This window comes from Macrobrachium rosenbergii, chromosome 41, assembly GCF_040412425.1.
Source record: "Macrobrachium rosenbergii isolate ZJJX-2024 chromosome 41, ASM4041242v1, whole genome shotgun sequence".
NCBI lineage: Eukaryota > Metazoa > Arthropoda > Malacostraca > Decapoda > Palaemonidae > Macrobrachium > Macrobrachium rosenbergii.
In genome coordinates, this window is record NC_089781.1 from 27,897,041 (window position 1) to 27,912,040 (window position 15,000).

The 15,000-nt window shown below is 34.2% G+C and overlaps 1 protein-coding gene across 1 annotated transcript in view; it reads left to right on the forward strand.

Moving 5' to 3' along the window:
* LOC136826771 (zwei Ig domain protein zig-8-like) overlaps positions 1-15,000 on the forward strand; it is a 29,126-nt gene that overhangs the window by 5,136 nt on the left and 8,990 nt on the right. Inside the window, exon 2 of the mRNA XM_067084194.1 lies at positions 12,124-12,244. Coding sequence (XP_066940295.1) covers positions 12,196-12,244 — 49 coding nt within the window. The 5' untranslated portion in view covers positions 12,124-12,195. The remainder of the gene's footprint in view (positions 1-12,123; positions 12,245-15,000) is intronic.

A 15,000-nucleotide genomic window follows, 5' to 3' on the forward strand; every position in this document is an offset into this window, starting at 1 on the left:
ATATATATATATATATATATATATATATATATATATGTGTGTGTGTGTGTGTGTGTGTGTGTGGCTACATATATAAATATATATGAATATATATATATATATATATATATATATATATATATATATATATATATATATATATATATATATATACATATATATTTAAATGAAAAACACTGAGAAAAATTAATGTAGTAACAGATGTTCTAATTTCATCACGTGCACACACACACATATATACATATATATGTGTGTGCGTGTGTGTGTTTGTGTGTGTGTGTTTGCACACGAATGTAAACTAACGACTCTTACTAACTGGATGGATTTTTCACTATCATATGTAATACTGAAAGTATTAGAAAGATTTTATAAAGTTCATAATCATCATGGCGAAATTTCTTGTTTTCGTCTGAATTATTATTATTATTATTATTATTATTATTATTATTATTATTATTATTATTATTATTACTTTAAATCCCGCCTCTCCAATTGACAGGAAGGTGACCCCGTTATTTTATTACATACATCAAGACAAGAATTCAGACTTAATTTCGTACTTTTATCACAATGAAGTTTATTTGCAAAATTCCACAAATAAATCCCTTGCCGCAAAAGCAAGAAAATCTCTCTAAAACAGAACACTACAAATTTTGACATCACCAAAATTCCTTCTAGTTGTAAGAAGAGGATAAGACTCACATTGAATGGTTTTGAGGTATTACTTGGGCAACTCCAATCCAATTCGTATGACTTAAAATAATATCTGGAAAATTCAACGGAATAACCTCTTGTGTTAAATAATTTTCAATGCTTGAACATCTAACATGCCTCAAACACATTCTAATGCATAAGCGTACTTTTGTAAGGCAATATTTTCCTTTTATTTTACTTACTATAAAATTATTTTCTAACATGATTCATGCGTTTTTTGCGTCTGCGTTCACAGAGCTTTCTAAATCTATTAATTCACAACTAATGTGTTTATTTTTTACTCGTGCAACTTTTTTTCTTACTCCCTTCCAATAAGTTCTTTCTGTAACTCTCGTGGAATAGCCGTTCTCCCCTTCCTTCCGCAGTATTTCTTTTTCAATAACCGTACTCTTATACCACTCTCTAGTCTATTTCACATCTCTCCTTATTTACCTTGGATATTTATCCTCCATCGTCTACTTCAATTCTCACTCGCTTGTTGTTTATTATGGTGAATCAGTGTTTTGTTTCATGAAAAACATTCGAGCGAACACGAGTTTCCTTGTTACTTCCAGCTTGTTATGTGTCTGAAGACGACAACTGATAATAATGAATGTATTTTCCCTACGAAATGAAAGAGGCAGGCTCCCCAAAATAAGAAAGGTCAAAGATTTCATTCTTTAGTATGTATCAAGCCTTCATTATACCAGAATGGCAATTTAACAAAAGACATTGATTATATGTTGACCGTGAATGAAAGGTCTTCTTGTGTATATTTTAACAGTGTGATAGCATGTCAGGAAATATAAAAACAAGGTCTTGTATTTCTTCCAAGGTTTCTTTCTTCTTATTAACTGTGTTTGTTTTAATGTTGCATCACTACATTTTTCCATGTTCATTCCTATATATTTTCTTCCCCTGTCTTACAGCTCCCTGTCGAAAATACATTTTTCTGTTTTCACATTTGGGTCTTGTCGACAAAAAAAAAAAAAAAAAAAAAATCAGTTTAATTCGTTTCCTCGCTACACATAATCAATGTCTTTGGTTAATTGACATTTCTGCCAAGAATTGATAATTTTCCTTTCTTTATTACCAACTGCAACTTGCTCTCATCACTAATTTTATTCTGTCCTCGGCCAAATTCTCTTGTTCATATATTTAACAACAAAAGTGATTTATTTTACCTCTGCTTCTGCCTTCCTGTCTTCTTTCATTTACTTCATATCTAGATTTTTAATCTGTCGGCCAACATTCCAGTCTCGCTTTCCGCCACCTATTTCCCTTCTGCCTTCCCCTTCTTTTTAGTTCTTGCTCACCGTCATTCCTACAATTTAGTTTCTCATGTATTCTTATACATACTACCAGTTTATTATTTCTATAGTTTTCTTTCCGATTTATCGCCCTTTCACTTTCACCAATTCTTCTCTATGACGTTTCCTTAATTTTTAACGTTTTCATTTATCAGTGTAGTCTTTGATTCTTTCAGGTTCTTCTCTCACTTTTACCAATTTTCCTCCTCCAATAGCGTTCTCGACGCTAATTTCACCTCAGTTTTATATTAATCAAATCATCTTAGTCATACTTCTTTACTTCATATCTATCTCTATTACCATTTGTTTTCTCCCAGGTCTCTCTCATGAATAAGTGGCTTTATCCCTTATTTCTTTAAAATCGATTTCTTTATGGCCCTTTTTATAAGACCTGTGACTCTTGGTCCTCTTCTCCAACATACTTTCTTGCTTCACTTCCCGTTTCAACGAACTTCTTTTTTTTATCTCTCATTCCATCATATATGTTTGTTTTTTATTTTCTTTCTCCTAACAGGCTACCCCTGTGCCTTCCCCTCCCGTGACCTCTTTTGATTATTTTCGGTCTTTGCCATTGCCGAGTCTTGAGTCTTTCATTTTTGTTCTTTTGGTAGGTAGTTTCCATTTTTGTAAACTGGAATGCAACTCTTCAAACTCTCTGTTTGTCTGCTGGGCGACTTTCATGAGATAATGATCCCATTAAAGTAAATGATTTATTACCTTAATGCCTATCTCATCTTAGCTGAGATCTACCGAAAGTTAATCCTCACAAATCTTAAAGAATGTAACTGCCGTATTCTATGAAATTCTGAGCTCTCGTTCCTGAAGTACCTTGCTAAAACACAAACACACACTCATAAATAAATAGGGATTTTGGGAAGTGTCAGTTCTTCATTACCGTCTACGCAGTGGTATGGTGTGTGTACAGAGTTTATGTTTTTACACATGCTCTCTCTCTCTCTCTCTCTCTCTCTCTCTCTGTTGATCTATCTTTTCTCAGAGGTTTCCTTGATTCTCAACATTTCTTCATACCCTCCCTTTCTCTCCTTTTAATATCATCGGGCCAATTCTTCCATGTTTTGTCCCTCCCTCTCCTAAAAGCTATAAACTGGTATCCTGTTACAGAAATGTTTTGTAAAGAGATTCTGTGCCTGTATTTCACCATCTTTGGAGACAGTTGTAGATGGCATAGGATAGAGATGGACGTGACAAGGATAAAGTATTTCCTGATATTTTCCTTCAGATATCAGTGGATAAAACACATCAGACGACCATTCTCTTGTTCTTTCCTACTGGAAAAGTCATACCCTTACCTACGCTTTCGGTGGGAAATGAGTGTCTTGGCAGGGAAAATTGAATTGTTTCCTAAATGATTGTGTTATAGTGTGAGAAAAGGGTAGTGTTCATACCCACTGAAGTCACACTCGCTGTCGTTAGAACCGTAAAAGTAATATTCTTCATCTTTTATTTATCTCTATTTTAACTATTCCTACAGGTGTCTTACTTTTCTGTTATATTTACAACTTCTTTGGAGCATTGTTGATTGATTGATTGATTATGAAATTTAGGTCTTGAAGACCAAGCGCCGGAACTCATCAGAAATATTCAGCGCAGCAATGAAGAAGAAATATATAAATTAATGATGTGATTGATAATGAAAACGTGAATGATAACATACTGTACTAGTAAAATTCAGTGTTAAAACATGAACGTAAAAAAATGGAGAATGATATTAGATAAAACCATAAAAAATAAATATATATAAAAATTTTATATTTAAAATATATACCTAATATATAAAATTAATATGATAAGTCTTTAATAAATATACTAAATTATCACATTAAAAAGACCACATTCTCTCAGATAGCCCATAAGGTTATCTACCTCAACATCATCATTTAAAATTTCTAAAGCAGTCTTCCCCGCTAATAGGTACTTTGCCCTAAGGCGATTAAATCTAAGACAGTGCATCAGCATGTGTTCAACGGATAGCTGACCAACACAGTGAGCATAAACTGGGGCCCTGGCTCCCTCTAAAATATAACTATTAGGATGATCTCGAATCTTCTTGCTACAGTGAATGTAAATTGGAGACTACGTCGATGTATCTTGGGAAGGATATCCTCTTGGTGGTTGAGGTATGTCACACTGCCTCTTGAACACTTTCTCTCACAGTCTGTCCCCTTAGCAGTGAAAATTAGCTATATCAGCAATACACTTGAGAGAGCGCGTCAGCCATTTCTCGCTTTTCCTGCTGTTACTCCTCATTCATTTCATATGCCAGGGCTGTCTTTCCTTCTTTCATTTGAGGAAGAATGTTTTCTTTACCTAAGTACGAATTAAAAGTCCCGGTATTTTCGTCACTTTGTACTCTCATTAGTCCTGTATCCGATAGATTTACATTTTGCATGCGTACTGAAAAGACAAGATTTCCTGCGGTATTTTCAGAATAGTTTTATTTTCTTTATATTTCTCGTAGTATTTTTCCCTCTAAAAATGACACTTAATCTACCTGATATTTTTCAGAACAGTTTTACCTCAAGTATTAATTTTCCTTCTATCATTTTACTCTGTCCCTAAACGCTCCCTCTCCCCTTAAAAGGCACGTGCCTCCCATTCTGCTCTCTACTTAATTTATCTTCTATGCATAACTGCAGATTCATTGAGATTCTTCTGTCGCTATCCTAGAATTATCAATGGCATTTGATATTATATTTTGCAAAGTTCTGGTTGTCTTTATTCTAACTTGTAAAATAAATGTCATCTTTTTTCCCGTGTACTTGCTGTACTTACGACAAAGTGTGTTTCCCTCCCGATATCTAGGTGTGCTCCTGAGAACTCTACCACACCCCGAGACTTTTTTGTTTTTTAACCCATGCTAATCCTCTTTCCAAAGATCCGACCTTCCATGTCTGCCTTCGACTCATGACCATTTTGTATTATTCTTTCTACCTGGATCCTTACGTTTAATGAAGTTCCATGCCTCTAAACAGACACTTCCTAACCTTTGCTCTGTCTGTTATCTTAAGAAGATGAATTCAAATTTGTATTCGACAGTATATGATTCAGGTTTGTAAATATATTCCTAAAATGCAGTAATGGCCTTATATTAGTTACGATTTCTATTTCTTAAGTAGTGTTTCGTTCTTTTCTTATCTTATTCTTTTTTCAAGCCTTGAAACAGCCGAATCAAGGCAATTTATTTCTTCAGCAATGTTGCCTTTTTCTCAAACCGCAAGGTAACGAAGATTGCAGTTTCTGTTACATAATTAGCATTTCGGAAACTGTTCCTTTAAGCTCACTATACTATTTCTCTTCTATATTTCCTTGTTATTTCATGAAAGCAGCAAAAGCTGAAAAGCAACGATTACAACAAATAATTTTACTGTCTCTCCTATAACTAACACTACTGTTGGCATCTCATATCCCTTTCCTTTCAAGCAGTCAATTTCCATCCAATTCCCAAACGCCAAAATTACTCTTTAGACACAATTAAAAATTTACTTTGCTTCTTTATGCTTTATTTTACAGAATTATTTTTTTCTTTTCCTACCCTGTGATTTGTTTCTTTCACTGCTCAGGTTTTTCCAACTGCCTTCATTACCCTCCATTACCTTCTTTTTACTTCGATACTGTTATTTCCCTTTTTCCCGCTCCAGTTCTTATAATTATTCTTTCCTTATTTTCTTTTATAGAATTTCAAACCATTTTATCACCAGACTGAACGCTCCAGATTGACTTATTATTACGTTTTCTCGATTGTTATCTTTATAGATTATTCTTATGCTTGTATATAGATTTGGGGTTCTGGAGAACAGGTCTGTATATAAGTATGAACTGCGTGGAACTTTCACGCACACACAGAAACCGTTTATCATTAGGATCCTACTTCACTCATAATCCATAAATTACAGTCTATAAATGTTAATCTTTATATTATAAAATTTGCATATCTCGAAGAAATGTTATTTTGGTTTTGAATGTATAATTACAGCTCTTCTTATTACGCTCAAAATTTTATTGAAAAGAATACTATTATAATATAATAATAATAATGTCCTTCATTTCAGCTTAGGGCCACGTACATGGAATATAAAAAGTGGAGACATTACAATATACATAATCGGGCCATATAAATGGAATATAAAAAGTGGACACAATACAATATACACAATCTAGATACATGAAAAAACATGAAAATGATAACATAGTTGCTGGAGAATTATAAAAAATAGTACTCATAATAATCGTGATGACAGTAATAATACTGAGAATAATAGTGAAAATATTAAAAATGATAATTTAAAAAACAGATTGCATACAATTAATTTCCAGCTAGGGACCTTAGGTGGTTACAGAAGTCAGGCCTAGAAGGCTAAATATGAAAGGTGAAAAAAAGCAAAACTCAATAATTTAATATTAATAATAATAATAATAATAATAATAATAATAATAATAATAATAATAAACGTAGAAATGTAACAACAACAACAACAACAACAACAACAACAACAACAACAACAACAATAATAATAATAATAATAATAATAATAATAATAATAATAATAATAATAATAATAATAATAATAATAATAACAGCAACTCTGGCCAGCCCTGTGTAAAGGAAGATAACGTCATTTAATGGAACAGACGCCTCATTATCCTATCTCTCCCATATTTTATATCTTCTTGCCTCCCTGCTTAGGATGCTTTGTATGAGTGAATTGCTGCTGTTTCTCAGTCGGGTGATCAGCCTGGACATTGTTCGCCTACTGGCACCCCCTTGTAGTTAAACTTAACTCTTTAGTGGTCAAAAGCAGATAGGTTGAAATTTTGAAGATTTTGGAGGGTCACAAGTCTTTTGTGTCATTGATGGTATGCACTATTTTGATATTTTTACATGACAAGGATATTATACTATAGTTGAAAATTAAACCTTGATAATAGAAATTAGGCTAGTGTTGAATATAAGGTCGTGAGGAAATTTACATTACAGTATTTGATACATTTGCTTATAGTAAGAGTTGAAAATTAATTGAAAATTGAGCACTATAATTTTGAATAGAGGTTTATTAATTACTAATACTATTATTTTCGTGCATTCACATGGATATATACATCCGAGAATAATATCTTTTACTAATTACAGAATTGGTACATTAGTTTTGTGTAATTTTCTTTGGCCCCCACAAAAATATCTTGGGCCCACCAAGGCAGCGCCCCACCCCGCGATGAAATGCCAGCTACGCCACTGGGTATAGTTCGTCCAAAGGAGCACCCATATATGCTGTAGGCCTGTAGCAGTAAGAGCGGAAGAGCAGCAGTTTCGTGTCCCGGTGACAAAGGCAAACTTTTTTGTAATCACACTGCCAACTGCACATAGTTTACGACGCCCCTGTTCTATGTCTGCCGTATCTTTTAGGTCGTCCGTGATGACGTGGCCCAAATATGGAAATTCCTGCACGAATTCCAGACGATGATTTCCGGGGAAAATTTGTGGTTCTGCAACATGCTTAAGTGATCTCGGGAGCTGCGACATACACTGGAACTTGGTTTCGTTGTAAAGGATGTCAAATTCCTATGTATATTTGCGGCAAGTGTCGATTATTTAGTCGGTGGAGACCTTGCACTGATGGGGAAATCAGAACCATATCGACGGCGTAACAGAGGTTGGTTATTGTTGTTGCGTTGATAGAGCATCCGATGGGAAGTGAGTTTAGTTTGACACTCAAGGCATCTGTGACCATGTTAAACAGGTACGGAGAGAGAATGGCCCCTTGCCGGAGCCCGTTTAGGGAGCCGAAGTTGAACGACAATACGTTACCCCATTTGACACAGTTGCTGTGTGGAGAACAAACAATATAAAATGCCAATTAAACTATAGAGGTGTACCACTTTTGTACAGCTTAAGGAAGCGCTTCAGGGAGTTTACTTTATCAAATACTTTTCTCACATCTACAAAACAGGAAAACAGGAGAAGGTGATGATCGGTGATAGTTCAGCAATTCTTTTCAGGATGTAGATGCAGGTGTCGGTTGAGTGGTTTGCTGTAAATCCGAACTGGCTGTCAGTAGTGGGTAGAAAGAGAAGTCTCACTAGAAGAATCGACTCAAGTATCTTCGACGCAATTGCAGTAATTGCAATCGGGCGATAATTGCCAGGGTCAGCTGCATCCTTTAGCTTGTTTTTTATTAATGGCATTAAGTGAACTAAGAGTAGGGAGTCTGGAAGAAACTGGTGAATTATGCAGGCATTGAATAGGGCAGCTAGCAAAATGTAAATTATCAGGTGACAGAATTTGAAAGCTTCTGCCGGAAGATCGTCGCAGCCGGCCGATTTATTATTAGGTAAGTTGTTTATGGCATCGCTGATGTTACCTGGCGTAATACGATCAGCGAAATGAAATTGAATGTTATCAGTAAGGAGGTTATCTACTTCCCTTCGGGAGTCTTGATCGTTTACATAATTCAGGAAAGCGTTGAACTGATCGCCCCCCTTTTGTAAAACTAATTCCGATAAGCCATGAAATGCCTTATTTTCATTTTGAAAGAACTCTTCTCTATGTCTATACAGTCACCTTTGATCCAATGAAAAGTTAATATATCTAAACACCATATCACTAATAGATGTGTTTGAAAATTGAGAAATGCAGCAAGATATTAGCCTTTTTCTTGCTTATGTAATCTCGAGAAGATAGATCACTAAACACACATGCACACACTCGCTCACTCATTCACACACACACACACAAACACACACACACACATATATATGTATGTATGTATGCATGTATGTATATGTTAATGTCATAGCTGAGAATAAACATTACAGATACTTCAGAATAGTTTTGAAGAGTATGTGTATGAAATCTGACACTGCAGCCATCTTCAAAGACGAAGCACTTCATCTCCCGATACATATCTCTGCAAAGGGTTCTCCTTATTGTCTAAGGTGCTTTTCGTACAGTTATATATATATTTATTTATTTACACATATCAATGTATATATATATTTATTTATATATATATATATATATATATATATATATATATATATATATATATATATATATAATATGTATTTATACATATGTATATATATATGTGTGCATGTATATTGCTGTTGGCAAAAAAAAAAAAAAAAAAACACATCATCATTTATGGAGACATAAGTATGGTTATAGGGCTAACAACTTTACTTTCTAATACCATGCAATGTAAATACTACACACACGCTCACGCACATACGTTCGAAGATAGGCAACTTTAAGCAACGCTGATTGTAGTTACTGCGTGGCTGGTGGACCATCGAGGAATACCAGGTGCTGATGACACGCAAGCCCATTGAAAGTCCATCCAGAAATTAGTGTGAACTTTTACAGTAGGAACGGAAAGGTAAGGCATTCTGGGGCTACTCTTCTATGGGTAAGAGGCAGACAGGAAACCCTACGAAGATAACGACTTTCTACTTAAAAAGATAATTAATTATAATAATAAGGAAGACCTAAAGTTAAGGTGAAATATCTGCCGTACCAACTTATGCAGGAAGAAGGCAAAATCGTATACAGCCAGGAGGGAAAGATAGTGAGAAAGAATAATATTTTGTTTCATTAACATTATGCAAACCAAACGGATAATGCTACAAGCCCAAGGACCAAAGCAAGCAGCTTAGTTCAGAAAATGAAATGTAAACTATAAATTATGACAGAAAAATAACAATGGAAAATAAATAACATAGATGACAAAGTAAGATAAATAAGACGAATAACAGTTAAACTATGAAGTGAGATTATAGTCAACACATTCAGCAAAAGTTCAGACGATTGCACTTAGAGTGAGAGAGAGAGAGAGAGAGAGAGAGAGAGAGAGAGAGAGAGAGAGAGAGAGAGAGAGAGAGAGAGAGAGAGAGAGAGAGAGAGAGAGAGAAATTCTGCGCTTTTATGTAATCGTTTGTTTACAAGAGTTATAAAATATGCTCTACTCTTAGAAGCGTCGCATATATTATCCTTATTTTGTTTTCATTAATAATGTGTCCCCATTCTCTGTTCCAGCCGAAACTTATGAGAAAAAAAGATGAAAGAAATGGCTGGAGAATAACTGTAAAAATACAACTGAAATTCATCCATGTATAATGTTTAAGAATTAGCAAGCACATAAATACATAGATTTAAATACATAGTGTTCGAGAAATAAGGCTTAAAATACTGTACAAGCATCTATGAGACTACCTGGAAGATTTGCACATTAAATAGAAAAGGGAATAAAACTTAAATTCTTGGTATAGGCACAAAAAACAGATCTGTAGTTACAGTAAGACTGTCTCAAACAAAAACAAAGGTTAATAAACGAATTAAGAAAAAAAATTGCAACAGGTCTTCAGTATATTCAACGTTATTATAAGATTTTACGTTCTCATGATTGGGAAAGAAAGGTAAATAAAAAAAGCCTGATTGTATTTGCTGCCTTTCATACGCAGTGAAAGAATGCAATGATAATAAAAAAAGGGGAAATATTAACAGGTAACGTATTTCAATACAAAACTCTCGACATTTTTCGTGTATCCGAAATTTTGTTTAGCTGAACCAGCCGACTTTTCTCGGCTAGTGTCAGAGATTTATCAGAACACAACAAACGAGAGAGAGAGAGAGAGAGAGAGAGAGAGAGAGAGAGAGAGAGAGAGAGAGAGAGAGAGATAACCATATAACAACAAAATTTTGGGGTACGTGTGAACAATCTAAGTTCAGGTTTTAGGGCAAAATGGCACCCAAGTCGCACACATAGCAAGTATATAAACAACTATTAAGATATGTATTCCTAATCCATGAGAATTATAATTCTAATACTGGTAACCGAACTACACAATCATATGAGTGTAGAAATACCTCTTTGTGATCTCAAACTCTGACATACTTAAAAAAAAGTCATGGTTAAATCGGACTGTCAACATCTGGAAAGAATTTTGAAGATTTATGATTGGTATCGTCTTCATACTTTCCAGTAGAACTTGCTAAAGAGAGCGCAAAGGAAAACGTCATAGAAATAAAGAAGTAATACTTTCTTCTAGGAAAATTAAACAGACTCGAATTTTCCGGAAGTTTTGTCAGGCTGACCAAACACCTACTCTTCCGCAAAGCCTGGTTAAAAGATAATGAGAGGCGATCCTTTGATTTTTTCCTTTTTCTTGGAACTCGGTAACCAAAGCAGCTGTTTGCGTAGAGAGGTATGAAAATTAGATAATCCAATTATACGTGAAAATACGAACACATGCTGAAGTCAGTGCCAGCGAGCGAATATCAGTAACTTAATTTCTGTCCAGGTAGTAAGTGAAAAAAAGCTCATGAACCAAACAATCGAAGAAATACATGAAAGCGTTCAGCCGCATTCTTTTGTAACGGTATTTATCGTCATTCTTTTCAGATCGGTAGGAATGAAAAATAAAAGTTTAATTTTAATAAAAATTTGCTGTTATGTTACATCGACCAGATACTGGAGGATGGCCACAATGCTTGTTAATATACTGAGATATGATGTGTAAATTAACGATCACAACACACACACTATCTCCAAAAAAATAAGAGAATCACAGCAAGGCATTGTTTATCAAGAAAAGTCGATGCATTAACATGGATGCTTCAGAGTAATTAGCTGTGAAGATAACAAAGTCAACAAAAATGATTTTTTTTATAGTTGCGTGTACAGTTTGCAGTCTGGTTTTGTCCGCTGGCAATCCATGTTGCTCTAACTGATCACGCCATAAAGGAATCAGTTTGGAACCTTTTGGTAGAATATCTTCTTTCCCCCTGAACACATTTCCTGTTGGAGAATAGCATTTGGTATTTTATCATGGACATACTTTAAATATAGACATTTATTCCAATAATGCAACTACACCCTTACTTGTAGTGGAAAACTTATTATTTTAGGGCGTCTGGCATGCCTACATAAACACCCTTGCAACGAAAATAGGTTTCTTTTCTTACGCTCTTCTGGGGCGCTTCATGATTAATGCGATGTTGGCAGTATCTAAAATCTTCAAAGTTGAGTAAAAGCCCTCTTCCAAAGAAAGTAAAAATACTTTTTTTTTTTCTTTTACTAAGACACAGTTTATCTTTCTTTTGCAGGTGACTATTGCCGTTGGGTGCTCAAAGCCTAAGGATAAATAACCATTCACCATAGAGGTCGGCGCCGTCAACATGTTAAGCTCAAAGCTTTTCCATACAGTTTTTCTTCTCCTCTTTGCCGGTGAGTTTTGTGGGTCCCATTCTAACATCCCACCCATTAATCTATAAGATAAACGCAAGATTAAAATGTGGTATAGTTTAGTGTCCATTTACACTAAATACAGATAATGAACTTTTATGATTCGTCTTTGCTGTGACGCAAATTCTTTTCAAGCATCTCTTTCATTTTCAGTTTTCTTGGACAATAAGTTCAGTACTCAGGAAACTGTTTATCCCGATGATACCAAAATTTACGACTTAAAATTTCCTGAATACGAGAAAAAACTGTTCTAAAAAAATAACGAAACAGACGGGAAGAGGTTACTATAGGTTTGTATTACCTTAGATAAATTGCACTGGCTAGCACAAAGAATGTCACTCTCCCTTTTAAAGTTTATCGGAAAATATATGAAATAAAAATTTACACATTATGCAATCTATCATTTCCAAGGAGTTGCTTTGAGGCTTTGGTATGATGCAATTGGAAATTAACAAATGAAAATACACTTAAATTAATTTTTAAATACTTATATTATAAAAGATATCTGTATCTGATTTTTGACAATTTTTTCCAATTTGTTAGCTGGCGACTCTGAAATGAAGTCTGGGCCATTCATGTGGGTAAAATAATCAATGGACAGTGCGGTACCTTCCCGCCAACCTTCATAACAATCTCACAAAAAGTGGTTAAAAAATAATAATCTATGATAAGTAAATATTTGCCTTACTGCCCTTGACAGTTAGTGAGGTTCGCCATTCCAAGTGTACGCCAGTTGTCTGAGGGTTATTGCTCGTAACACAGGATATTGAAGCCTTCAATGAACTCTAATAGAATTTAGTCATAATTATGCGAATCACAGGCTACTTTTTACATTCTCTACAGTCTTCTGAAAAAGGAGGAAACCAGTTTACACATATTTAATCAGACATTTCGGCGGAAATGCCCATCGATTTTGAGGCACATGATCAAAAGCTTTTAAGCTACTGAAATATTAAAATTTCGTTTGAAATTATTATATTGGGAGCAACAGACGTATTCACTTTTGACGATTTTTGGCTCTCTTGTGACCTTCCTGATATTAAAACTTGGACAGTGTCATAAAATTTTGATTCAAGCAAAGGACGATAAAGTATCTTCCTGTTTAATTTCATGAATATCTGAAGAAAATGAAGCGCGATAAAAGCAATAAAAATAAAAATAGTGATAATAAAGACGGATGATGCTGAAATCTTATAATGTACAGTTCCAATACTTCAAGAAACTATTGATGTTCGTATGTGTTTAGAAATAAAATACAGACAAAAGTCGAAACAGAAGAATTCTAGTAAGTCCTTCTTTGCCATGTACTCGTAAGATGAAGGATGAACGATCAAGGAAGGGTGGGTAGAAGCAACAGGAGAAAGAAATAGGAACCAGAAAGAAAATATCTATTTAAGGAGCATATGTACGCAAACACACGCACATATACTTTTATATATATATATATATATATATATATATATATATATATATATATATATATATATATATATATATGTATGTATATATATGTATACACACACACACACACACACACATATATATATATATATATATATATATATATATATATATATATATATATATATATATATATATATATATATATATATATACTGTATATATTTACCAGAGTTCACCAGCTCCACAGTCATTTGTCTCTCTCCGTATAGTACACTATTACATTTTTCTTATCCATCTGCGAGAATTTAGCAGCTAAGATGGCTAACACAGAGTATGCGAGAGTCGCTTGGAACGCCTAGAATGTAATTACCGGAATAGCTGTTAGAAAGCCGGAGGATACTTTCGAGAGATAGAAAAGGCATTAGTTGATAATGAGATATTCAAGTAATGGAAAAAGTTATTGCATTTTTAATAATCGATTTGTAATGCTTAGCTACATTGTACAAACTTTCCATAAAGTCTCAAAATGACACAGCATAAAAACGCAGCTTCTATCCATCTCTGTATCTTTTGAGTGTAACGCAGTTAATCTACGGACGTGAGCATTATTTGTAGCATCACAAAATCTTAAACAAGAAAATGTCGAGCACCAATGTGGACTTGATATGATGCAACTAGTGATACATGCAACCATAATTTTGTGCTGCCAACGATATACATTTGCCAAATTTTCTGAGGGACGATCTTTCGTTATTGTGAAATTATTGTGACTAACAGCAAAAATTATAAGCAAATTTTCCAGAATTTTTGTCCAGATACTCAGCCGGTAGTTATCTTAAATTGCTCTTTCTTGAAAGACAATTACACAATTTTTTTTATGAATTTGGTAATGTCACCTCCAACATAACAATTCTAGCATTTCAGGTCACATGTTCCTAGTCGAGCAACATGGTAATATTGGGGTTGTTTTAGAGTTCTCATAAGTTCTTCAAACTTAATTTTCTTATTCTTTTAGAAAATTCAAAATGGAGTTTTCTTGTCTTACTTCATGTAAGGCTCTTTCGGTTTTATGATTTTCTCAGTGAGATATTCCTCCATATAATGCTAATAGACAAGTAAACCCTATGATGCAAGAATATGCATTACTTTTGTTCTTGTATCCTTCAAGGATATTGCTCTACCATAACCGTTGCACATCCTTTTCAAAGATACCAATATCTTATTTCAAACAACCATTAATAGTAGGAATCTGTTTTATTTTGATGATCTCCTCCCTTGTGTTCCCCAGTGAAAACAGTATATGTCCGTTTGATGGATAGCTCCGGCATTTTCAT